This window comes from Gopherus evgoodei, chromosome 4, assembly GCF_007399415.2.
Source record: "Gopherus evgoodei ecotype Sinaloan lineage chromosome 4, rGopEvg1_v1.p, whole genome shotgun sequence".
Taxonomy (NCBI): Eukaryota; Metazoa; Chordata; order Testudines; family Testudinidae; genus Gopherus; species Gopherus evgoodei.
Genome location: NC_044325.1, coordinates 40,906,497 through 40,932,456, shown reverse-complemented (window position 1 = coordinate 40,932,456; position 25,960 = coordinate 40,906,497). Strand labels below are relative to the sequence as shown.

At 42.5% G+C, this 25,960-nt stretch overlaps 1 protein-coding gene across 1 annotated transcript in view; it reads right to left on the bottom strand.

Annotated features, from left to right (window-relative positions):
• Nucleotides 1-25,960, bottom strand: part of CEP128 (centrosomal protein 128) — a 407,170-nt gene that overhangs the window by 29,255 nt on the left and 351,955 nt on the right. Inside the window, 1 exon segment of the mRNA XM_030558988.1 lies at nucleotides 8,447-8,524. Coding sequence (XP_030414848.1) covers nucleotides 8,447-8,524 — 78 coding nt within the window.

Sequence of the window (25,960 nt, the reverse complement as noted above, 5' to 3'; positions counted from 1 at the left end):
TTAATTATAACTATTTATTATTTGCATGACTATACAGCCTCACCAAAGCTGGTGGCCTTATTGTGCTAGGTGCTCTATAAACCCATAGTAAGAGACAGCCTCAGTCCCAAATATTTTAAAATCTAAACAGACAAGGCAGACAAAGGGAAAGAGAAAATTAAGTAGTGCTGTCCTCATTTTACCAATGGAGAACTGAAGCACCTAGAGATTAAACGACTTGCCCACAATTACACAAGATGTCTGTGACAGAGCATGGAGTGAAATCAGATCTTTTGAATCCTTATTCAGTGATTTCACCACAAGATCATCTTTTCTCCACATATTTGACTGGAAAAAGCAAAGCTTTTTCCCACCTTTACTCACAGGTAGATTTGCAGAGTCAACACAGCTACTGGAGGGTAAGCCAGGGTCTAATCAGGCACACATTTAACCAAAAGATTATTAACTAAGTTCCAGTCTCAGAACCTTCAGTACTGATGATGATGATTATACGAGTCAGAAGGAACTCAACTACACATTCAGACGCCAGTTTAATTTGCAAAACTGGCAATGTAAGTGCTGATGTGAGTAAATATCAAAAACAACAATTGGAATGAATGCTTTCCCTTTGGGAATCTCATGGTGCTTTACAAATACTAGTCTCCCAACCACTCCAACTCCTCTGTGAGGCCACGTCCACACTACAGAGTAAAATCGAAATTATTAAAATCGATTTTATAAAACAGGTTTTATAAAATCGATTTTACGCGTCCACACTAGGGCACTTTACTTCGGTGGTGTGCATCCATGGTCCCCGGCTACCATCGATCTCTGGAGCGTTGTACTGTGGGTACCTATCCCATAGTTCCTGCAGTCTTCCCTGACCCTTGGAATTATGGGTTACTGATGGGGCAAAAATCACTGTCGTGGGTGGTTCTGGGTACAGCCTCAACCCCTCCCTTCCTGAAAGCAGCAGACAGCCATTTCGCGCATTTTTTACTGGGTGACCTGAGAGCAAACGCCATAGCACAGCAAGCATAGACCCTGCTCTGATCAGTACCGCGATTGTGGACGTTGTAAACAGCTCACGCATTCTCGTGCTGTCTATGGTGAACCATGAACTGCAAACGCAGGAGAGGAGGAGGCAGCTATGGCAGCGCAGCAACGAGAGTGATGAGGACCTGGAGACTGATTTCTCCCTAACCGCGGGACCCCGCGCTTTGGAACTCCTGATGGTAATGGGGGAGGTTCTACCCATTGCTTGCCGATTTTGGGCCCGGGAAACAAGCACAGACTGGTGGGACCGCATAGTTTTGCAAGTGTGGGACGATTCGCAGTGGCTGCGGAACTTTTGCATGCGTAAGAGCACTTTCTTTGAACTTTGTGACTTGCTTTCCCCTGTCCTGAAATGCCATAATACCAGAATGAGAGCAGCCCTCACAGTGGAGAAGCGAGTGGCAATAGCCCTCTGGAAGCTTGCAACGCCAGACAGCTACCGGTCAGTCGGGAATCAATTTGGAGTGGGAAAATCTACTGCGGGGGCTGCTGTGTTGCAAGTAGCCAAAGCAATCATTAAGCTGCTGCTACGAAAGGTTGTGACTCTGGGAAACATCCAGGTCATAGCGGATGGCTTTGCTGCAATGGGATTCCCTAACTGTGGGGGGGCCATAGGTGGAACCCATATCCCTATCTTGGCCCCGGAGCACCAGGGCACCCAGTACATAAACCGCAAGGGGTACTTTTCAATGGTGCTGCAAGCACTGGTGGATCACAAGAGACGTTTCACCAACATCCACGTGGGAGGGCCAGGAAGGGTTCATGACGCTCGTGTCTTCAGAAGCACTACTCTGTTTAAACGGCTGCAGCAAGGGACTTATTTCCCAGACCAGAAAATAACAGTTGGGGATGTTGAAATGCCTGTAGTTATCCTGGGGGACCCAGCCTACCCCTTGATGCCATGGCTCATAAAGCCATACACAGGCAGCCTGGACAGTGGTCAGGAGTTGTTTTACTACAGGCTGAGCAAGTGCAGAATGGTGGTAGAATGTGCATTTGGCCGTCTAAAAGGGCGCTGGAGAACTCTACTTACTCGCTCAGACCTCAGCCAAACCAATGTCCCCTTTGTTATTGCTGCTTGCTGTGTGCTCCACAATCTCTGTGAGAGTAAGGGGGAGACCTTTATGGCGGGGTGGGAGGCTGAGGCAAATCACCTGGCCGCTGATTACGCGCAGCCAGACACCAGGGCGATTAGAAGATCACACCAGGAAGCGGTGCGCATTAGAGAAGCCTTGAAAACGAGTTTCATCATAGGCCAGGGTACGGTGTGACTGCTGTGTTTGTTTCCCCTTCATGAACCTCCCCCCTGTTTTGACTCCTGCTGCAAGCAACCTACCCCTCCCTTCCATTACAGCTTGCTTATGGAAATAAAGTTACTATCGTTTAAAAACCTTGTATTCTTTATTAAAAGTAATTCCCTGTAAGCAACCCACCCTCCCACTTGCTTTAAGACGCATGTAATTATAAGAAGAGTAAGAGAAATAACAAGGTACCCCGGGAGTGGTTTGGGAGGAGGATAGGAGGGAAGAAAAAGGCCATTAAGGACATTTCAATGTAATGACAGCCTTTTGGTTGGACTGTCCACGGGGGTGGAGCGGGCAGGTGCAGAAAGCCTTCCCCCACGCGTTCTTACACGTCTGGGTGTGGAAGATATGGAACATGGTGAGTACTGAGGGAGGTTAAACATGGGCTGGAGTGGCACTCTGTGACCCCGCAGCTCTTCCACCAGACTTCGGAGGATATCAGTTTGATCGCTCAGCAGCTGCAGCATTGCATCCCGCCACCGCTGATCTTGCTGCCGCCACATCTCATCTCGAGCGTCTCTCCTGTCCTCACGTTCACTGGCATCTTTCCTATAGTTTGCTACCACATCCTTCCACTCCCCCAAATGAGCTCTTTCATTGCGGGTTACTGCCATGATTTCTGTGAACATCTCATCCCGTGTCCTCTTCTTCCTCCTCCCTATCTGAGCTAGCCTTCGGGCTGGAGTAGGGAGGCTTGAAAAATTTGCAGCTGCATGAGTGGGGGAAAAGAGTGATAGAAGGATCATAAGAGATACATTTCACAGAACAATGGTTATACTCTTTCACAGTGAACTACACTATTCACCGTACGTAGCACGTCACTTCACTACAAGGTCGCCTTTGGATTCTTTTAGTATTTAGTGCCTGCGGCTGTGGTGTAACAGATCAACACAGACGCAGATCCGGGGATTACAATTCAGCTTGCAGGCGGTCATGGTAAGGCCTATATCTAATGGCAGATCACCCTGTCCCTTCCCCCTGCAACACCCCCCTGCGTGGCTATTAGCAGGTAAAATTCCTGCTGGCCAGCCAACTGCTAAAAAGCACATTTTTGCTTTTTTTCTTATGCCTTCAGAAGGATCAGCACTAGAGGAAATTGTGAATTGTGTTCCCCCCCACTCTGCATGTCTGCTATAATGGCAGGTCACTGAAACCCTATCCCCTCCCCCATTCCCCCCCCCCCCCCACCGCGTGGCTATTAGCAGGGAAAATTTCTGCTGGCCAGCCAACTGCTAAAAAGCACATCTTTTGCTTTTTTTCTTATGCCTTCAGAAGGATCAGCACTAGAGGAAATTGTGAATTGTGTTCCCCCCCACTCTGCATGTCTGCTATAATGGCAGGTCACTGAAACCCTATCCCCTCCCCCATTCCCCCCCCCACCGCGTGGCTATTAGCAGGGAAAATTACTGCTGCCCAAATGCTAAAAAGCTCAGCACCATTAAAGACACCTCCCCGTAGGAATGGGCAACTTTTTCCCTTCCCCCCGCATGGCTAACTGCAAGGGAAGGATTTCTTTTAAGCCGCAGGAAAGCATCACCGTAGGAATGGTCATCTCTGTTCCCTTAATAAAATACATTAATTTTTACCAGGTGACCATGAACGATATCACTCTCCTGAGGATTACAGACAGAGATAAAGAATTTATGCTTCTTGAATGCCAGCAATCCCCGGGACCATACGCAGCTATGCTTTGTCATGCAATGATACCCGATTACATGCTCCAGGCATGGCGTGGTAAAGTTTCGTACCATGGTGGATGGAATAAGGCTGCCCTGCCCAGAAACCTTCTGAAAAGGCTTTTGGGGTACCTCCAGGAGTGCTTCATAGAGATGTCCCTGGAGGATTTCCGCTCCATCCCCAGACATGTTAACAGACTTTTCCAGTAACTTTAATGCCAGCTAATGCGTGCAAGCCCTCATGGCAAATGAATCATTAAAAAACGCTTGCTTTTAAACTATGTTTTATATTTACAAAGGTACACTCACCAGAGGTCGCTTCCATGGCTTCACTGTCTGGGCTAGTGGCTTGGGAGGGCTGGGAGTTTAATTCTGTCTGGGTCAGGAAAAGCTCCTGGCTGTTGGGGAGAATGGAGTGCTGTGTGCTTTCAGCAAGGTAGTCCTCCTCCTCCTCGTCTTCCCCCTCCGCTGAATCCTCATCCATGGGTGAGATTATTACCCCCACCTCGGAATCCACAGACAAGGGGGGGCTTGTCGTGGCGCTGCCCCCTAAAATTGTATGCAGCTCAGCGTAGAAGCGGCATGTTTTTGGCCCAGATCCGGATCTGCCATTTGCTGCTTTGGTTTTCTGGTACGCTTGTCTGAGCTCCTTCACTTTAACTCTGCACTGCACTGAGTCCCTGGTATGGCCTCTCTGCCTCATGGCATTAGAAATTTTTTCAAAAGTTTTTTCATTTCGTCTTCTGGAATGCAGTTCTGCTAGCAGAGAATCTTCTCCCCATACAGCGATCAGATCCAATAACTCCTGTGTGGTCCACGCTGGAGCTCTTTTCCTATTCTCAGGAGACTGCATTGTTACCTGTGCTGCTGAGAGCTCCACACTGGTCAAACAGGAAATGCAATTCAAAAGTTCGCGGGGCTTTTCCTGTATACCTGGACAGTGCAGTAGAGTTCATTTACCTGTCCAGAGTGGCCACTGGTGCACTGTGGGATACCTCCCGGAGGCCAATAACTTCGATTTCCGTCCACACTAACCCTAAATCGATTTAGTAATATCGATTTTAGGGTTACTCCTCTCGTTGGGCAGGAGTACAGAAATCGATTTTAAGAGCCCTTAAAATCGATTTAAAGTGCCTTGTAGTGTGGATGGGTACAGCGTTAAATCGATTTAACGCTGTTTAAATCGATTTAACGCTGTAGTGTGGACCAGGCCTGAGATAGGTATCGTCAGCTCCACTTAACAGACAAGGGAAGTGAGGCACAGAGAGATGCAGTAGCTTGCCCAAAATCACATTGCCAGGATTAGCGCTCAGGAGTCTGATGCTGATCTCACTCATGCTAGGGTATATCAGAAATAGAGCTAGAGCAAAATTTTCACAGCAAATAGTTTATTCACTAAAAAATACAGTTTGTGTCGAACCGAAACTATTTGCAAATTTGATTTGAATTTGCAAAATATTTTTGGGATGTAAGGTGCCATTCACAAAACTACCAGAGGTGGTGGTGGTTGTGGTGTTACTGGTGCACTTCTTCACAATTTTTAGCCCAGTGGTTAGTACCATCACGTGGGATGTGGCCCCAGGTTCAATTCCCCCCTCTACCTAATGTGGAAAAGGGATTTTAACTAGAGTAGCCCCATCTTGCAGGAGACAGTCCTAACCATTAGGCTATGGGATATTCTGGTGTGGGTCTCTCCCTCCTTCCCTCTGAAGGTGTTCCACTTTTTATAAATCAATTATTAAATACTATGAATTGCTACTATGAATGACAATGAATAGTCATTGGGCCAATGAAAAAAATGTGAGAATTACTCTATAGCTTGGTGGTTAGGACACTGCCCTAAGATATAGAAGAACCTAGTTCAAGTCGCTACTCCAATGACTAGTTAATTATTCATCAAAAGTGGAAGAACTTCAACAGGAGAGACTGAGAAAGACCAGAATATTCATAGTTCAGTGGCTAGGGTGCTCTCCTGCAATGCATGAAACCCACGTTCAAATCCCTTTTCCACATCAGGAGGGGGAACTGCCAATGAACCAAAAAAATCAGTTATTCACCCAGCTCTAATCAGAGCTCTACTGAAGACAACGGACATACACTGATATAAAACCAAGATGAAGTCTGAATCAGCCCCAAGGTCTCCTAACTCGTAGCCTTGTGCTGTGAAGACCAGAACACAGTGTCTCCTATACACATAATTTGTGCAGTGCCTGTGGATCTCTCAGTATGAAACATTCTATATAGAAAATAAATGAAAATTAATATGCATTTTAACTGATGGATGTTTTAAACAATTCTGATTTAAAAGTTTGTTTGAGCTATTGGGTTCCCAACTCTCCTTTAGAAAATAACAACAGGTTTTCAGAATAGAATTTCCTAATTTTGTGTGGCTCTCATGAATGTAAAAGAATTACAGCACAGCAATTTAGCCATTAAGCCCCAAAAGATCTAATTGTAGGCTTACCAGCCTTGACAGGCTTTCTCCTAACACTGTCAATATGTGCCCAAGAGTCAAGACAACCATATATCTTTATTTGACAGCTATGCTGTGAAAAAAAAACACTTTCATAGGTATTAGGTGAGAAACCAAGTATAGAAACTGTACAGGCAGATTTACTGCAAACCCCAGCTATTTCCACTCATTCCTCTGGATCTGTTAGGAAGATATTTTAAAAACTGGGATGAATGGATTTAATTGCAGTGTTTAAAGTGATTTATTACTGATGATGGTTAAGTAAGAGCTAACTGTATTATTGTTGTTGTTGTTATTTGTTGAAATGCTAAAGTCATTACACAAGCAAAATTCTTATTGAAATCATCAAGTAATTAAGTAAAATCTGAAGGAGGACTTTATGATTTGACCCATTATTATTCCTACAGTGACATACAGGTGTGTAGTGCTTCACATGCAAAAGATGATGGCAAGGACTGTGCATGCCAAAGAATTTATAACCCAAGTTGTATGGCAGGTTAGCATGTATGCATTACAACCCCACTCAGCCTTTCCGTATTGCTACAGCTAATCAATTATCAATTGCTCTTTAACCTTCAAACATAATTTCTAAACTCTCTTCTCTCTCCCTTTTGTGCTACAATTTAACTCTGTAAAGTGCTTTAGGAAATGTTTTGTCTGAGATAAAAAGTGAAGTGAAGTACATAAAGTAAAGTGAAATTCTGCTTACCTCTCTCACAAGAGTAGTCTTGTTAAAATCAGTGGGACTACTTGTCTGAGTACAGCAAACAGGATTTGGCCATCAAATTGCATTGTTCTGCATTACTAATGCATTTCCCTTCATCGTGCACAACAATCTCTCTGTTAATACATCACTAAGCAGGAAAAACCAATAGCACAAAGCTGCAGACAGTCTCAGGATGAGACTCAGACCACTACATTCATTCTACTAGGACCTGATTCTGCAAAGCTCATCAGCTTTCATGGAACTTACGCACATGCTTAAGTCCTTTGCTGAACTGGGGCCTTCTGACCTATGTCATTCTTGAACCTTGGTACTATCAAACAGAATGTGGAAGATCTGCAGCACATATTGTAGACTTCCAAAGAAAGCACTTGACATGTAAGAGTTGCACTCCTAAACAGTGGAGTACATTCATAGAAAGTAATGATAGCATTTGATGTTCAAGGTGATCTGACAATGTTTATCAATTTGGCATACTGAACTTTGTGCTTGATTTTCCCCCTCAATATATGAGGATGGATCTACCTAACATAATGAATGAACGTGACACTCAAACAGCTTTCATGTTCATTAAGTAGTTTTCACAGGCTTATCAATAAATGACCTGGGCTGTGAAACCAGAGGCACTCAGCAATCCTCACTGTGGATAGCACTGCTAGGGGAACTGCAGGATGTATTGTCTATATAAAAATCAAACAATAACCTGCCTCTTTGTAATTATTAATGCAGAAGTTATAACTACTAATAAAAAAAGGCACCACATCAACATATTTTGAACAAGTCAGTAAAGTCTATAGCAACAGTACTTGAAATAGTTTACTCAATTATCTTGGCTTGCCTAAACTGAAAGTTTTATAATGTAGTCATATGACTTTTAAAAACTAACTTTATATTTGTGGATAATCTAAGCACTATACCAGATGTACAGACACTCTTTTCCCAACCTATGTATTATATAATTCTTTTTAGCATTAGCTTTAATAAAATTTTTAAATCTATTCTTATTCCAGTATTTCCTTACCAGCATAAAGTTAAACTAATTCCACGATTTTCAACTAATTCCCCAAGAGTAGGAAATAAACCCCACTATTACTATATGAGTTAAAACTGGAATGTTGTAGTTTAGATTTCATTGTATGTCCTTTAGCTAATAGATTTTTCTTTGCACATCAGGAAGTTGTCAGTTATTCTCAACAATTCAGAAATACTGAGAGATAAGTGAAAACGTTCTTACTCCAAAATCTTTGAAATCTTCCAAAAGACTCAGTTTCTCAGGAACAGACTCTAGATGGTCCAAGGCCACTCGGGTACTCTGAAGAATAGAACACAAGAAAAAAGAAGCATTATAAAAATTTGATAAACGCTTTCAACCCTATTCTGAAGTCTGAAACACTAAAATTCCCTGCACATGTTGTAACCTCCAGGATTTATATAAATATCTGTGTATGTGTCACTAAACTACTCAGTGTAAAAATAATTGCTACTAACAGCTAAAAATGACAACAATAATGCAATTGTTAACAAATTGCACTCTTATGAGCATCTATAAAGAATTTTAATCAATTTCTTGATTGCAATGATTCTTATTCACAATGGATGTAATTTCTAATTTTCATCTTATTATTAATTATCATCATCATAGCATTTAGGAGCCACGGACTCGGACCCCATTGTGTTAGATTCTGTACAAACAGAACAAGAAGATAGACCCTGCCCCAAAGACCTTAAAAGCTAATTTTAAGACGAGAGACAACAGATGTATACTGACAAATGGGGGAGTACAAGGAAACAATGAGACAATATTGGTCAGCATGACAAGTTGTGGTCTCAGGACGCCAACAGCCGAACCATTGCACAGTTTTTTGTAGGCATCCTGGCAAAGGAGAGTTTTAAGGGGGGGGGGGTTTGAAGGAGCATAATGAAGTAGCTGTATGGATGTTTACAGGGAGCTCCTGTCAAGCAGGAGGGGCTGCATGGAGAAAGCATGAAGGAGCTTGTTTAAATATTTAACAAGCAGACAATGGAGGCTGGCATCACAAACCAAACGAGGTGTGAGTCAATCTTTTGATACTGAATGAGAGATGATAGGCAAAGTAGGGATGAGTCGGGATGGGTCCTGAAAGCGGAAACAACTAGCTTGTTTGACATGACAGAGAGGAGGGAGCCAGAAGAGAGAAGCAAAGAGAACGGTGATGTTAAAGCAACATGCTAAGAAAATGATCCCTGCAGAAGCATTCTGACTGAGTATGAGTGGGGCAAGAAAAGGACATTGTAGTAACTGAGATGTGAGATGATAAGAACCTGGATGAGAGTTTTAGTTTTGTGTAGTGCTTGAAGTGCGCCAGGTTGCAGCCCTAGGAAATAAAATTTCCTAAAAATGAACTGGGTAGCTGAAGGGTGCACATTTTTAGTACAACCTGGAGAAAACCCCCTATGACTGGCTGCCTTCACCACTTGCCCACCTCCAGGAGTACAGCAGTGAATCAGAGCTGGTGCAGAAAGCAGACAGAGCTCTTTACCCCTCCCCTCAAAAGCCCACACCATTCTGACGGAGGACGGGAAGAGCAGAAAGAGCACAGCAGCTCAGAGCAGCTGCGCTCCCTCCTCCCGAGTCTCTCCTGTGAACAACTGGATGGCTCCTCTGCTCCTAACCTCTCTCTCCCTCCAACATGAGGCTTGGGAAGGGCAGAGGGGAATGAAGAGCGCTTGGAGCTGCGCCCCAGCCTGGAAGGGGCAGAAGGGGTCCCAGCTTCAGGCCCCCTACTAGGCCTAGAAGATAGGTGTGAAAAAATCCAGGGGCTTCAGGAGGAGCAGAGATGAGGCTGGAGGGAGCAGAACAGATGGGAGGGCTGAAGGGACAGGATTGATTTGGGTCAGAATTAAGCGCTGGAAAGGGAGATGGGCAGATGTGGGGATCATGACACCCGCCCCTTTAGCACTTGATGTGTGGCTGGATAGAATAGGCCATATCTTAGTGATATTATGCGGAAAGAATCTCCAATTTCCTTGTATTGTAATTGTAATAGTGAAGTGGACTTAACAAAAATATTAATTTGTAAATCTGCAACAGAAGTATGTGCATATGCACACCCACCCTGCACAAAGAGGAATGAACCACAGTCATTTTTCATAAATAGAAAGATTTACAGTTAAGAATTATGCAAAGAATATGTATACTCAAAATTTTATATTTTTTTGCAGTAGAAATATATTTACTAATGATTGTAGAAAATTTTGGGCAATGAATCAATAGCAGGATACATAGGAAGCATTTCATCTCTACATCAATGGTTCAAATCCAACCTATAACAAGTTGAGCACAATTGAAAACAAGTGAGTGGTAAGATCCAGGGAAGGCGTGTACGCTAGGTTAGATGGTGCATGCACTAATACTGAGCATCTCCTCAGCGTTCCTACTGACCAGGTTACTTTGGAGTTCTTCAAAGGCTGTACCTCCACTACTTGCTGAAGGACACGTAGAAGCAACATTGCTTTTTATTTATTTATTTATTTGAGTGAATACTTCCTTTGGCATAAGAGGCCTCACTGGCACATAGAGGTATAAATTACACTACTCTGCATCAGGTTCTTTTAATCTAGTTCCTAATTTACAAAGAACCATAAACCTTATTGCTGCTGCTGCAAGCTGAAGTATAAACAAAAACTAAGCAAAAACCCACAAGCCGCACAAAATGAATCAATTACAAAGTCAAATGACAGCATGCTCCGAAGTCTGTGCAAACTGGGTTAATGGCCTTCAACTAAGGAAGCTTTTCTGCTCATTCTGGAGAGTTCGGCTCATCAGACAGCAAGACCATCCTAGCTAGGTCCCAGACCAAGCTTTTAGAGTGACTATGACACCTTTAATCTTAACAGGATACGAAGAGGAAACAAGTGGATAGCTCTAAGCAGGGCTATTACCTGTTTAGTGCATTCTTCTCCAGAAGGCTGCAATCTGAATCAGATGAAAGGTCACCCCAAAATGTTATAGAAGCAAAATAACAAATGAATGAAAAATTGTTGTATGGTCAGCATTAGGGAGGAAAATGTACACCTCCTTGGTCAAACAGAGATTTAATATGGCCTTACAAGCCTCCTTTATTCCCAAAGAGAATCAACCTGTATCAGACTGAAATATAGCAAAAGGTGCAGTTCTTCAACAGCATAGTTGGAGTTAAATCTCAATCACCTAACAGAGATAATGACAAAGGAGGAATGGAACAGACACTCAGATGGCAGCCCAGAAACCTATTGCTATTTGCATTGCACTGTATACCCACAACAAAAGACAGTTCCTGCCCCAGATAGTTTAAACTCTCAGTAGTACAAAATCTTACTAGAATGTGAAGACGAAAACATCAAAAAATAGAATGTACAACAGTTTCCTAACTGTACAGATAAACAGATTAAACAAGGCAATATTCTAAAGGGAAGCAGGCCTGTCTCATCTTTTTCAGAGGATTGTTTCTCTTTGTGAAACTGCAAATAATAAATAAAAACAAAGTGTGGCATATGCTCAAAAATTCAGTTTCTAGATCTAATAACAACAGTCCCCAGGGTATAAAATTATTATTTTTTGCTCAATTTAAAAAAATCTGGAAGAAAGTCCAGGATGTTCATCTGCCCAGCTCATAGAAAGCATACTAGCAATAGCTCTCCCTCAGGAAAACAAAGTATCTTCTGCTGACCCTCATCAGTGTCTTAGTGTCAACCAAACAGGGGATCAGCAACTATATAATTCAACTAAAGCCACATTTGAAACTTATCCAAAACAGAGAAAACAATGATTACTTACCTTACAGTAACTGTGGTTTTTTGAGATGTAGTTGTGAGTGTGAATCGCACTGTACGTGCACATGAGTCTCACGACCATGAGATCACAGTCTACTGAATAGCAGTATCCACTGGGGCTTTGCAAGCACCCCGTGGCTTCTCGTGCTCTGATGCAAGGGCATCAAAGTTGGAGAAGCCACAATCCTCCATCAGTTCCCTTGCAATTTAAAGTCCATGTTCACTGAGGTCTCTGAAAGCGGGAAATGGAGGGCTGGTCAAATAACCACAGTTACTATAAGGTAAGTAACCGTTCTTTCTCCTTTGAGTGTATGCCAGCATGGATCCCACTGTATGTGACTGGCAAGTAGCACCCTGGCTGGATGGTGGGATGAAGCATTATCAGCTGCATCAGCTGAACAGTGATTGCTGTACTGCTCTCCTAAACTTGGCATCTGCCCTGGTGGCTAAGTCCAATGCATAATGTTTGACAAAGGTCAGTGGGTTACTATGTGTTGCCACCTTGCAGATTTCAGAATTTGACACATTTCTGATACAGGCAGAGGATGTTGCTTCAGCTCTGGTGGTATGAGCCTTGATGTTTAGTGGAAGAGATACAGAAGCCAGCTGGTAACACAGCAAAGTATGTTGCATTATCCACTTAGATATTAGCTGTGATAAGGTGGCCTGGCCTTTTGAATGGCTGGCTATAGCCAGTAATAAATGGGGAGACAATCTGATTAGTTTGGTTCTGCCCATATAGTAAAGTAAGGCTCTGGAAATGTCCAGCATCAGTAACTTTTCTCTCAATGTTGATTGGGCATTGGGAAGAAGACAGGCAAATGGACTGATTGATTGAGATGGAACTGTGAGACCATCTTGGGGATGACCTTAGGATGAGGATACAAGATCACTTTGTCACTATGAAATATCATGTAGAGAGGGTCAGCTCACTCACTCTCCTAGCTGAAGTGACAGCAACAAGGGTGATCCGTCTTCAGAGTGAGCTGAAGTAAGACGTGTTCTGACAGAGGATCACAGAAAATGCACATGAATCTCAAGAGGACAATGCTAAGATTCCAAGCAAGAGAAGGTTTTCTTATTAGTGGATAAGTATTTAGCAGGACCTTGAGAAACTTCAGTGCCCCAGGTATAAGACCACCAAGCATGACTGTACTGGCATATGGCAAGCAAAGACTGCTGGAAGGCGGACCATAAGGCAGAGTGTTTCAGATGCAGCAAGAAATTGAAGATCTTTGGTACTATAGCCTGCATAAGCTCCATGCCCTATGGAGAGGTCCAAATCAAGAATCTCTTCCATTTTGATGCACAAATCCTTTTGGTGGATGTCTTCCTGCTCTGTATCAGGATCTCCTGGACTTCTCTGGAACAGTCCTGTCTGTGTCACTTACCCAGCTAACATCTGGGCAAATTAATCAGATGCAGCGACTTTAGGTCTGGATAGGCTATCAGACGTGCCATGCAATCAAATCCAGGGAGTGGGGGAGATGAATTGGCAGCTGAAAGGATATCTGTAGCAAGTGCGTCATCCAAAGGCATCTCTCTTGATATGGAGCTACAAGAATGATTGTGGTTTGTTCTCTTTTTATTTTGGAAATCACCCCATGAATCAAGGGAATCAGTGGAAACTTATAAAGAAGGCCTGGGTTCCACTGCAGAAGGAAGGCATCAGGCAATGAGCTCTGGCTCCTGTCCCCCCTAGAAAAGATATTCTGGCATTATTCTTGGTCTGTCATGGAAATCTTACAGTGATGGAATTTCAACTTTATGATGGATATCCACTGGGACCATACATGTGCATGATTGGTCACTGGTTATTTGCTTAGGAAGCCTGCCAGGTCACTGCTGACTGCAGGGAGGTGAAAAACCATTGGGGTTATCCTGTATTGGTGGGATCATATTCAGAGTCTGATAGCGTCCAGATAGAGGGATGATGAGCAGGTGTCTCCTTGCTTGTTTATATAGTGCATCATGGAGATGTTTGCCATCAAGGGGTTTGCACTGTGGAATCTGGGAGGACAGGTAAGAATTACATATAAGCTAGCTTGATGTTTCTAAGTTTCAGGACATTTATGTGAAGTCCTGTGTTATGTGAAGAATTTCCAAGAGCCAGATCCTTTGCATCTATAACTTGTTCAGATGGGCTCCCCAGCCTGTCCCTCATGAATCTGTGATTAAAGTCTTGGTAGGGCCTGGGGATGAGAATGGTACCGATCTCCTTATGTTTGGGTTCTAGCCACCATGTCAACTCTGTGAGGACAGGAAATGTCACCAGGACCCTCTTGTCCATCCAATGTCTCACCAGTAGACAGACCCTGCTGGGATTTATGTCTGATCTGTCAATCATCCAGATAAAGATAGATATGATTGCCCTGTGTTATCAAAGCGGGGTGTTACCATGACTAGATATTTGGTAAAGACTTTCAGTGCTTTGGAGAGTCCAAATGGCAATACCTTGTACTGATAAAGAATTGGCACCAGTATGAATCTCAAGTACTTCCTGGGGACAAGTGAATGTGGAAGGATGCTTCCTATAAGGTGAGAGTCAATAACCAATCCTGACCCTGGAGAGATGGAATGACAGAAGCAAGTGTTACCATCCTGAACCTGAGGAGGCATATGTCTTCGCTTTGGAGTTGTTTGAGGAAGGGATGATGAAATATTGGGAGTTAGAAGCCTCTTCCCTTGTACTCCTGTGATACCTGTAAGATGCTGAGATAAAGCAATGAGGCCACTTCTGTATGTAATAGGATTGTAGTGAGAAGGTGTGAAACAGAGGCCCACTGGTGGTTCACTACTCTGTGTCAGCAACTCTTGTCAGGCCTGACATATTCATTACACTTAACATGCTATTGTCATGATATATACCCAAAAAGTGGCATGTAATATATCATTGGAAAACTACTGATCTTTAATATTCTTGTATGATGTATGTGAAGAGTGTGCACAAAGAATTATAAATATGTGCTAGAATTAAGTTCTTTAAATGTGTTTGACAAACAATGCATAAGCCCCGTCTGCCCTAGACATAGAAATGCATATTTACTTGTTTGAGCAATCTGGTCATCAGGCACAGACAATGAAGGCACATTTACAATCAAGTAGACAAAGCCATCAGGAGAGAAAGCAGGAAAGACTGATCACCTAATAATTTTGATGGGGGATGGAGACTGCACCTCCAGGAAGCCTTCCTGCCTCTTGAAGCAGGGTTAATGACGTTGGGAAGATGTAAACAAGGACAGAAAGCCATTTTGGCATCCATCTCTTGAAGGCACAAAGAAACAAGCACTCTGATTCTGCAAAGGTGGATCCTGGATGGAACAGCTAGTCATGCTGGAGAAGTTGCCATAAGTAGGGAAATCATCTTGAACAAGGACTATATAATTAAGTTTTAGTCTTAGAAGTGTAGTTTTTTGTTTTATTTTAAGCCTTTCTATCTTTATTCCTTTTACTAGTTATCACTTAAACCTATGACCTTTTGTTTAATAAACTTGCTTTATGCTTTCTATAAACCAATTCAGTGCTTTGATTAAAACAGACTGTTTGTTAAAGGTAATAAGCCAGTGGGTGCTCTCTCTTTAAAGGAGCAGTGAACTTAATAACTACTGCACGTGTTCAGTGAGAGAGCTGGATACTCCAGGGCAGATGGTTTTGGGGAAATTTGGGACGGGTGGATGTTGCAGTCGCCCTGTAAAAAGTAACTGCGTGGTGGAAGCCAGGATGTGACCTGCATGCTTGTATGCTGGCTGTTAGTGTCAGGGGTGTGAGCCACAGCTGCATAACATTTAAGGAACCAAGAGTTGCAGGGCAGGTGATGACAACTTTTTACTGTCTGGGTTGAACAGCTAAGTGTCACAAAAGGGTCCCTGAAGAGGAAAGGGGAAGAGAGGTGGGTAGTGGGTAAAGTGTGGAAATGAATAATGCTGCCTTGTTGATGATGTCTCTGACTCATGTGTCTGATGTAACAGTGGACCAAGCTCAGTGGAAAGGGGCAAGATGACTCTGGAGGGTAAAGAGAGGGTTTGGATCAGTGTGTCTAAACACTCTTATCAAAGCAGCTGCCTCTGTGACTCTCAGGTAAATAACAGAGAAAGCCAAGGATGGATGTCTCCAAGAGTACTGGGATTTTTTAGGAAGCTGACATTCTGGTTGTAGGCCCATAGAATATGACAGTGACCCTTGTCTCTGTTGGGGCTGATACTTATGAGCTCTCTGTGTAAATCTCTGAGGATTAACATAGCCTTTGAGTCTTTCAGGGAATGGGGTATCTCATTGTTCTTTGATCTCACAAGGCAGGAACTCAATGGTAGTTTGTCCCTTTTGGGTTTCAGGAAGCTGGAACACAGTGTCGTATGAGTTGCCCCAGAATGTGTCAATGATTCCCTCTATGGGAGGGGAACTCATTGGTGTGCCCCAGGGTGCACCAATTATACCCTCTACAGGAGGAAAACTCATTGACTGGCCCTGGAGAACATTAATGATGCCCTCTAAGTAGGGAGACTCATTGATTTTATAAAAGGGAAACATGAGAAGGTTCAAAAGACGATGGCAAAAGATGGATGGAATGAGGGCATGAGTACGATGGACAGTATGTTGTAGTAGTCTGGTCAGATGAAAGGAAGATTAGAGAAAGGAACTGTAATAATGTATTGTGACTATGAAAGGAAATTACAAGAGTTGGAAATACTCCAAAAGGCTCTTACATCAGAGTGAATCAAAAGCCAGATTTCAACCACAAACTAAGTGAGCTTGGAGCAGAAAACAAGGCTCTAAGAGTAAAACTAAAAGAAATCTGCTCCTCTGCACACCGTATTGTTGCTAGAACACAACAAAAAGGTAATTTTACTGATCCTGATTCAAGCAGTGATACTGATAAAGACCAAAACAAAAACAATGGGAAACACCTTGAAAAACAAATCCAAGATTGGAACCCTTAGTCACACACTGGGGAAAACTGGGATAATTGGCCTCCTCCTCCTCTTAACCCAGAATTAAGTGCCAGTGCTCCCTTGGCCCCTCTCCAAGTGACCACTTGGTAGTCAGGGACAGGTGAAAACAGAGTGGCTCATAATACTTATAAGTACACTACTCTCAGCACAAAAGAAATGAGGGGCTTACTGAAAAAAATCTCTCTGATCTAAAGCCAAAAGACTCAAATTTGATATTCTGGAAAAAAATAAGCCAAATGGTTACCACCTATACATTACATCCCAGCGATCTTTATATCTTAACAAACACTAAATGTCCCCATCTATTATGGGTCAAGATTCTTACAGAAGGGCACTAAAACGGTGTTTGGGCCTCTGTTAAATGGGAATCTGAAAATGACATGACCCGTGCCTGCACTGAGTTTAAGGAAGCCACCCAAGAAGTCTTGGGGAACAGAGCTGGTAATTGGGGATTGATCGTGGGCTGTATACAAGGCAAGGATGAGCCTGCTTCTCAGTATTGTGAAAGAAAATTGGAGATGTATTCCAGCAATGCAGGCATTGTGGACCCAAAGAAAACCGATCAAGTGTTTCTAAAAATGTGAAAGAAAGGTTTTAACTCCCACCTGCAAACAGCCCTTAATTTGGGAGTGAACTGAGGCTCTGATTATGAATCCATCTGTATTTGGGCCTTTGAATGTGAAGCAAGACAAGCTACAGAGATAAAGAGCAAGTCTGCTCATGTTGCTGTGGTAACAGCAAAAGATAATGTAATTTGCTGTAACTGTGGGTGTTTTGGACATGCCCAAAAGAACTGCAGGCACAAGGCCCTAGAGCCTAGTCAGGGACAGAATCACAGCCAGCTGAATCTCTGCAGTACCTCACTGCCCCTTCAATCTGATCCTGGGCCCATCCTCACCGCCCCCCTTACCTCACTGTATTTTGTATGTGGGGAGACTGGACATTGGGCAGCCGGATGCCCAAGCCAAGTAACCTTGGGCAACTGGCCCAAACCGGTATCTCAGCCAGCTGCCAATCCTTACTCACACCTAAGCAAAGAGGAAATGGCCAGGCTTTTAAATTCCATGACCCACTAGGATCCAGCGCGCCCCACCCCCCCGCTTGTCAGGCCACACTTAGAAACATGGACAAGGGGCCGGCCATGCACAATTCTCATGGACACAGAAGTGTATGTTTTCTCCCTCCCCATTACTAAACAGTATATTACTATTTCAAGGGTAGGAGATGCACAGCTCACGGCTTATAAAAGCTACCCTGTTCTTGTAAAATCTAATCTATTCTTTTGGACTCAGTCTTTTTATGTAGCTTTAAATAAATGCAGAGGGGACTATTTTGGGCATGGATGTCCTCTGTGACCTTGCAGAAACTCTTAAACTTGTTCAGAGTACAGTTACATTTGCTGATAAACTTATGCGTACTCATACCATTCCTCTCCGTAATGATAAATTTCTCTCTTCTGTTGCAACTGCCAAATCGGTGGCTCTCAATTGGAACACCTCTAACCCTTTTCAAGAATTATGTTCCAGGTTCCTCTCTGTTTGGGCAGAAAATAAACTGTCTTGCAGTTTGGTGCCTGCTCCCCTCTGCCCACCCATGCAGGTTACCAGTCAACCCCCTCCATGTGCCAAACCTGAGGCCGTGGATGTGGTAGGTGACATTATTCAGTCTTTACTTCAGCAAGGCATACTGGTTCCTTGTGGAAGTGCACCCTCTTAAGCCCACACATTACAATTGCACACTTTAATCTTCTTAATCCTGCTACTTTGACGCTGACTACAGGGGAACCTCATTTGTGCCCTCTTTCTGAGGATATTCTTGTTAAGGAACCAACTGGATAGCACAACTGCCTGCTTCCTTTCTTTCCATGAGGGCAACCCCTAATGATGGTACAGGAGTTTCACCCTTTCAAACTCATTACTAGAATAACTATGTCATTGGGGGAAGGATGTGCAGTCCCGGCTCCCATCCTCCTGATCTCTGACACTGCACAGGAATATATCAAATGCACCCCCTGAGACTAATTGTCCAAGACCGATGAGAAGCCCAGGACCCTCCAGAGACCCCTCCTCTTGGGTGGATGTACAGGAGGGAGGGAGATCAGGTCATGGTAAGAATCTGAGGTACTTGAGCCAAAATACTCAGGCCCACACATAGTATTGGCCCATACAGATACCTCTGTGAAAGTGCAAGGAATTCCAACATGAGTCCATAAAACCAGAATTAAAATGTATCAATGAATTAATTTTGTTTATATTGTATCCTTTCAGGTAACACATGTGGCTCCCACATTAATCCTCCTGGCAAACATACCTGATGCAGCCTCCTGGGACCCGCCCTTGGTACATATTACACAAGATACTTGTTTCAAAGCTGGCCAGTATGTGCAACTCCCTACAGGAGGCAGAGGTGAATGGGTAAAGAAACCAGACACTTTTCTTACCCCCAGACTGGACCACCTGGGACCTATTGTGGTTATAGCTCGCCTCCAAAAACATCCAGGCTCCAAGGTCCCAATCTGAATACCACAGCCCAAGAACAGTCTTTGGATCCCTCCCTGCATCTCATCGGACCTGGACTGTAACTGGCTATTGAGCTTCAGGGGTGAGGGTCACACACATATAGGACCCCCAATTTCAGGATGCAGGATCACAGAATGTTGGGAAAAGGACCAAAGGACAGAGTGTCAATTTAAGGATACCCCCTTTGAACAAACAAACTCTTCTATTTCAAGGGCCTCGGATGGATTGGTTGAGATTCACAGTATTTATGAGTCTGTTAATGGGTTGGGAGAATATCGATGTGAATGTGTGTGGGAGGGTTGGGCAGTTTTCAGGAACATTACAGTGTTTGCAAATGCAGCATGGGCGGACATTCCTCCTCTGCTATGGGAACCTGGGATGGAGGGACACTATTGTCAGGAACAGTGTGCGCACGCGCTCAAACAATTACATTGTACGGATGTACAATGTTACAGTCTAATCACTTGTGGATACTCCCTGCCTACTGTCTGACCGATATTGTATCCTATCCCCCAGACAGCATTATTCAAGTAGGCTCCAACAAAACACTTTTGCAAACTCTGTTCAAGTTAAATATGATTTGTCCAATTTTTCGGCACCCTTGCAAAATGTATGTTCAGACCTCCCTAGCTCCCTGCAATGGCTGCAGGATCAGCTACAGTTTCTAATGCACCAGTATGTTATTCAAGCCCATACAGCCAGAAGGCAGAAACATACATTTTCGGTGATATAGGAGGATTTTTTTGAAAGCTCCAATTCCATGCTAAATACGCTTAATTTAAATTCTGAAAGGTCATACAATTTCTTGGGTCAAAGGCCAAAAGACTCAAGCCCTTGAACACACTAACACCGGGTTATCTTATGCTGTAAATGCAATTGATGTAGACACAGAGAATTTTTGCAAAATCATTGAGAAAACCTCAGATGCTATAGTCAACCTGGCCAAGTCACAAGCTAAAGGTCGTGCTTGTGATATGCTTGCTCGTGATCTGCTTAACATTGCAAAAGAAGAAAGTTAGATGTATGCCTGGGTTCTCCCCCACCCTTGTCCACATTCCAAGCATTTCCACTCAATTGATAGCGGCCTCTTTACTTCCTCCAGGTTCACCCTTCTCTTTTAATTTTCTCCTTGTGTATCCCTCTGTTATTCCTACTCATGTGTTTCCTTCTTCTTTCCATTTCAAGTCTACTGGATATGTAACTAACAATACGGTGTACAAAGTAGAATTGTCTGGATACCTGGCACCATCGCTCCACAATACCATACTAATGACAACATCACACTGTTGCACAGAGGCGGACAGCTGTATTGTGTGTTCCTGTTCTACTCTCCTTTAACTCCGTCCACTTCTATCATTGTGGATGTCCTTCCTCTTGCAGATAGTGAAGTTGCTGTACAAGTATCTGCTACTCAGTGGTGTTTCATCACCGCTGCATCTTACTATATGTATGGACCATTGCAGTGCCAGGCAAACGCTTCCATATGCCTGCAGATTACTGACTCATTTACTCCAGGTGATGTGCACCTCCCCGGCCATGTATTCATTGGAATAACAATGGCTCCTTGGTGGTATGATAACCTATACCTGGACAACACACCTGTTCAACTGGCCAAGAAGCTATTACTCAAAGTGGTCCTTGCAGCTGCTTCTGCGTCTGCGTCTACCACCGTTCATGACAGCACCACTAAAGGCCGCATCCAAGTTCAACTCTCCAACCAAACCATCACCTGACTGGAAGACCCTGTTCGTAATGCAGCCTACAACCCTCATTCCTGGTGGACTATTGTACAAATAGCAGCCGCTGCTGCTTCTATTTTTGTGCTACTAACTCTAGTGTCATGTATGGATATTTCAGACACATGCTTAAAAATCGTGCTCTCTCTTCTTTGGGGAAGGTTCAGGGCGCCATTGCTTGCCTCTGAACCGGTATTTTAATTACCCCACTAGTATCCTTGAGGAGGGGAGTGGAGAGGAAGGGACCTGGGCCCACCCTCTTCTCCAGGTCCCAACCCAGGCGCCCTGAGGTTTGTGGTGAACCACTTGAACTAGCGGTTCCTTCCCCAGGCTACTTCCCTCTCCTGCCCTTCAGCTTGTGAAGGGGCTTCTTGCCCTCATTCTACACAAGCCAGGTGCCCCTTACCTAGGGTTTCTTTTGGATTTCTCAGCCCACCGCAGCACTCCTCCAAACTTTCCTTTTGTCTCTCTTCAAAACTGTTCTCTTCTCCAACTCCTTCAAACTGCTCTTTGCTCCAACCAAACCTTCCTGCTCCAACTCCCCACGCTGTCTGACTGAAGCAGGGGTTTTTATCACATGACTGACTGCTGGTGCTCTAATTGGCTTCAGGTGCTCTAGTTAATCTCTAGCAAACCTTCCTCCCCTTGCAAGGAATAAGGCTCCCTGCTAACACTCTCCTGCTGCCCTCTGGCCATGCTGTATCACAGTTCTCAGCTGAAAACTTCTCTTTTCCTCCTGCATATAAGTCTTAATTTCTTTCTTTCTCTCTCTCTCTACTCCTGCTATTTTTACGTTAACCTTTTAACTGTATTATTTAACATCTAAAGTATTTGTGGATACAGGCTATACGAAAGATGCTTTACATACAAAAATAAGTGTCCAGTCTTATGAAGTATTGAGAACCTTCAACATCTACATTGCACTACATCTCACAAGATCAGACCCTAAACCTGTACTTTAGTCACAAACTGAACTAGTTAGAGGGCACAAGCCAAAGAACTTTGTTTTTCCATTACTATTCAGTTTAATTAGAATCACTGGCAGAGGCCCTTAAGACTTCAGATATTAGAGGATTATACAATATCAGTGAAGCGCCATATAGTATTTAGATAACCATGGCAAATTATTTTGAAACCACAATCTTCCTTTTTGGCACAAATAAAGATGTCAAATGACTTCAGTCTCTATAGCAGTCCTTTATCAGTACAATGAGGACCTATAGCTTGTTATACTTAAGTGCTCTATGCTTCTGGTACCTAACTACTACAGATCTGTACTAGACTAACAGAGGCCCATTATGGAGGGCCTTATTAAACATACACAAGATTTTAATATCAACATGTGAAAAATAACCTGTTTACTATAAGCGTTAATCCAGACAAATTAAAGATGTTTTTATCAAGTCTTGGTGCAAATTTTCCAAAATACAGTGAGCTCTTAAAAAACTAAAAAATATCAGTAAAAATAAACTACTTTACTACTATATATTTTTAATATGTACGAGGTGTTACATGATTCTGCAGAGAAAATTTGGGGAACACTGTCTGGGGAAGACTAAGCATAGACTTAGTAATCAGTGCGTTCTGAATGTAAAGTCCATATTTTGACTTTACACATAAAGCATTTGTTTTTATTAGTATCAATAAATGGGAACATGAGAGGGTATTTTCATTCATATATTGAATCTTCACATTTTATGCTAAAAACACTGTCATTTTGCTGACCCCAAATCACAAACTGTACCTGTAAGTGTTTAATCTACAAACAATCTGTTAATGATTTGGGATCTTAAGCGGTGTATTCATTTAATTTTTTAAAGGATTTGAGCTTATCTGTAAACAAGACCAGATATAAATTATACCTTAGAAGTGGACAAACAATAGAAAAGGACCTACATACATAATTATCCATGGTGAAGCAGGATTAAATCATTATGGTATATGTAGCTTTTCAGTCTGCAGTGATTGGAGGCAAATGCAGCTGTACAAAATTCACCGGGAAAATGTTTCAATAAAGTTGTATAACAAATTTCCTGAAAGTGGTCCAAACATTTGCAGAAAACATACTTGTTGCAACTTAACGTGTCAAATAAAAGTGGAATACTCCCTCATCCGTCTCTATTACTTCTAGACCTCTGAATTAAACTGCAGGATGGAACATGCATGAAGATGCAGTTGATGATGCACATTAACTTTTTCCAGCAAGAAATCTAAGTAACTGCTAAAATCAATTTAATTGAATTTCTCAAAGTAAATCTGATACATTTTAATTTAAAACCATGGATTTTGTCTTTTCACCTGATATTACTGTTGCATTATTTTGCCTGAATTTCAAAATCTAATTCGAAGGCACCCTGGGTACAGATATGGAAAAAACTTATAGAAGAAAAAGTGCTCTCAGATAAGTGAGCCGCTTCTTGAACCTGGAAGAATTTGAGGACATACAATACAAAGAAAAGTGCTGAACTGCGAGACTGAAAACTTACCAGAACATATTGTTTAGAAGAGATAATACCAAAGAGATGGAAAAGAGAGTTAAGTGAATATTCATTCTACTTAGGTATAAATTCTTACTGAATCTTTCCCGGAGGTACACTCTCCCTTCCCAACATGTTATAAAAACTCCAGTGGGGTTGAAAATATTTCCTGGAGCTCCATCCCGGATAGCTGTGGCTTAATTTAAGCCCTGATTCTAATTATCTTTGAACAGTGAGCTAACAAAAGTCAGTCTTACAAAATTCAAAACCAAAGTGAGAAATATTTTGGGTACAATTGAAACAACATTTCTTTCTTTATCATCAACAAAATGGGAACGGTGAGTGAGTGGATTTTGAACCTGGCTGGTAAATGTTCATGATCGTTTTGCAAGCCTTATCTAAGCCGAGACAAAACTGTATAGTACCGTATAGTACTGTATATTTCTTATTTTCAGACGAATGTCTTGTAATCTAATTTATTAAGTCCTATTGAAAAATTTTTAAAGTCAAATTATTGATTTACCTTCAAAGTTTGTGTTAAGAACATGTTAAAGAAATAAAGGAGTTATTTACTCCTATACCACATCTGGTTCTTTAGTGCTCAAACACTTATAATTTGCAAAAATAAAATTAATCAACAGCATACTCAGTTGGATTCTTCTCTATACCTCCAATGTGCAAACAATGATATGGTAATCACATGCTAATTAAGTGATTTCCACAGATTTTAATGTAGAACTGTTTTTATATCTGTAAAATACCTAAATCAAGTTTTTCAAATAAGGACCCACTATACCTTTCTGTTTCAGGTTAAAATTGCCCAGAAATATCTATCAATCTCTAAACACCTCCTTCATTAGACTGCCAACAATTGCTCCTTTCCCATAATGAAACTGTACTCGTTCATACTGCATGCTTCATTTACAGTGGCCTTATGTTCATCAAAGCCTTGATTTTCCACTCCATTAATTTACGATGAGTTGCATGGTTTGCTACTTCTTCCCAGAGTAGTTTGTGGTCCTGGTCTGTATGTGGGTTTGAAAGGTTGAGGGATATCTGGAAGAGACACTAAAGTCTCACCAGTCATATATCTGCCAGCTTTCATGAATGGAAAAGTTAACTATGTGTGAAACAAAACATCAGCCCCTACTGCTCAGCAGTCATCCTGGGGCATGTCTACACTGGAAAAGTTTCTGTGCCACAAGTTATACCACTTTTATTAAAATGCTGTAATTAAACACAGCACTTTCTCTCTCACACCCACCCACCCCTCTATGTTCAACAGCACAAGCATTCCACATTAATGATTTGCTTTGTTTCCTGGAGTAGATCAGCACAGCACCCAAGGGCTATCAGAAACGGTGCTTTGAAAGGGCAGGGGCGCATGTCTCTAGGGTAGCCGAGTTCAAAACGATGAGCAGAGTGGTCATTTGAGGCATTATGGGACAGTTCCAGAGGCCAATTACAGCGCAGAAAGCAATCAAGATGTGATGTTGCACTCTATATGATTTTATGAAAATATGCTAATAACTGTAAATATAATGTAACTGGAATGTGCTTCATGCAAAAGGTCTCTTGTAAGGTATCATTACAAAACTTATAATCTACTGAGTGTGGTCATCCTATTTGTATAAATGTACCACTTGTATCTGAAACTAGAAATATGAAATATAACTCTGAGGGCCTATTGTAATTATGCAAAGTGTGGGCCATTAGTGGTGGTTTGGAATCTTGATGGCTCCCATTAACCAGGACAATTGACTGCAGATGGCTGTTTTACCTGTAAGTCTTCCTGTGTACCTGTGTGCTGGCAAGTGGGTAATGAAATCTTATAGTGACAAGTGATCATGTCACCGGAACTGGAATCCATCTTTTACCTGGTGCTTTTCCACAGAGAATGGGGGCGGGGGCGCAGAGGGACAAAGGCAAAAGATATATTAGTGGGTGGAACAGAGAAAAGGGAGAGCCATTATGAGGAACACTCTAGCTACCACCTGAGCTGGAACAAGAGCTGTGCCATGGGAAAGAACTGTGCTCAGGCCTGGAAGGTGTCCAGTCTGTGAAAGAGACTTATTGAAACATCTTTCAGGGTGAGATTTTATATGTACTCAGTTGTATTACTTCATTAGGCTTAGATTTGTGTGTTTTATTTTATTTCACTTGGTAATTCACTTTGTTCTGTCTGTCACTACTTGGAACCACTTAAATCCTACTTTCTGTATTTAATAAAATCACTTTTTACTTATTAATTAACCCAGAGTATGTATTAATACCTG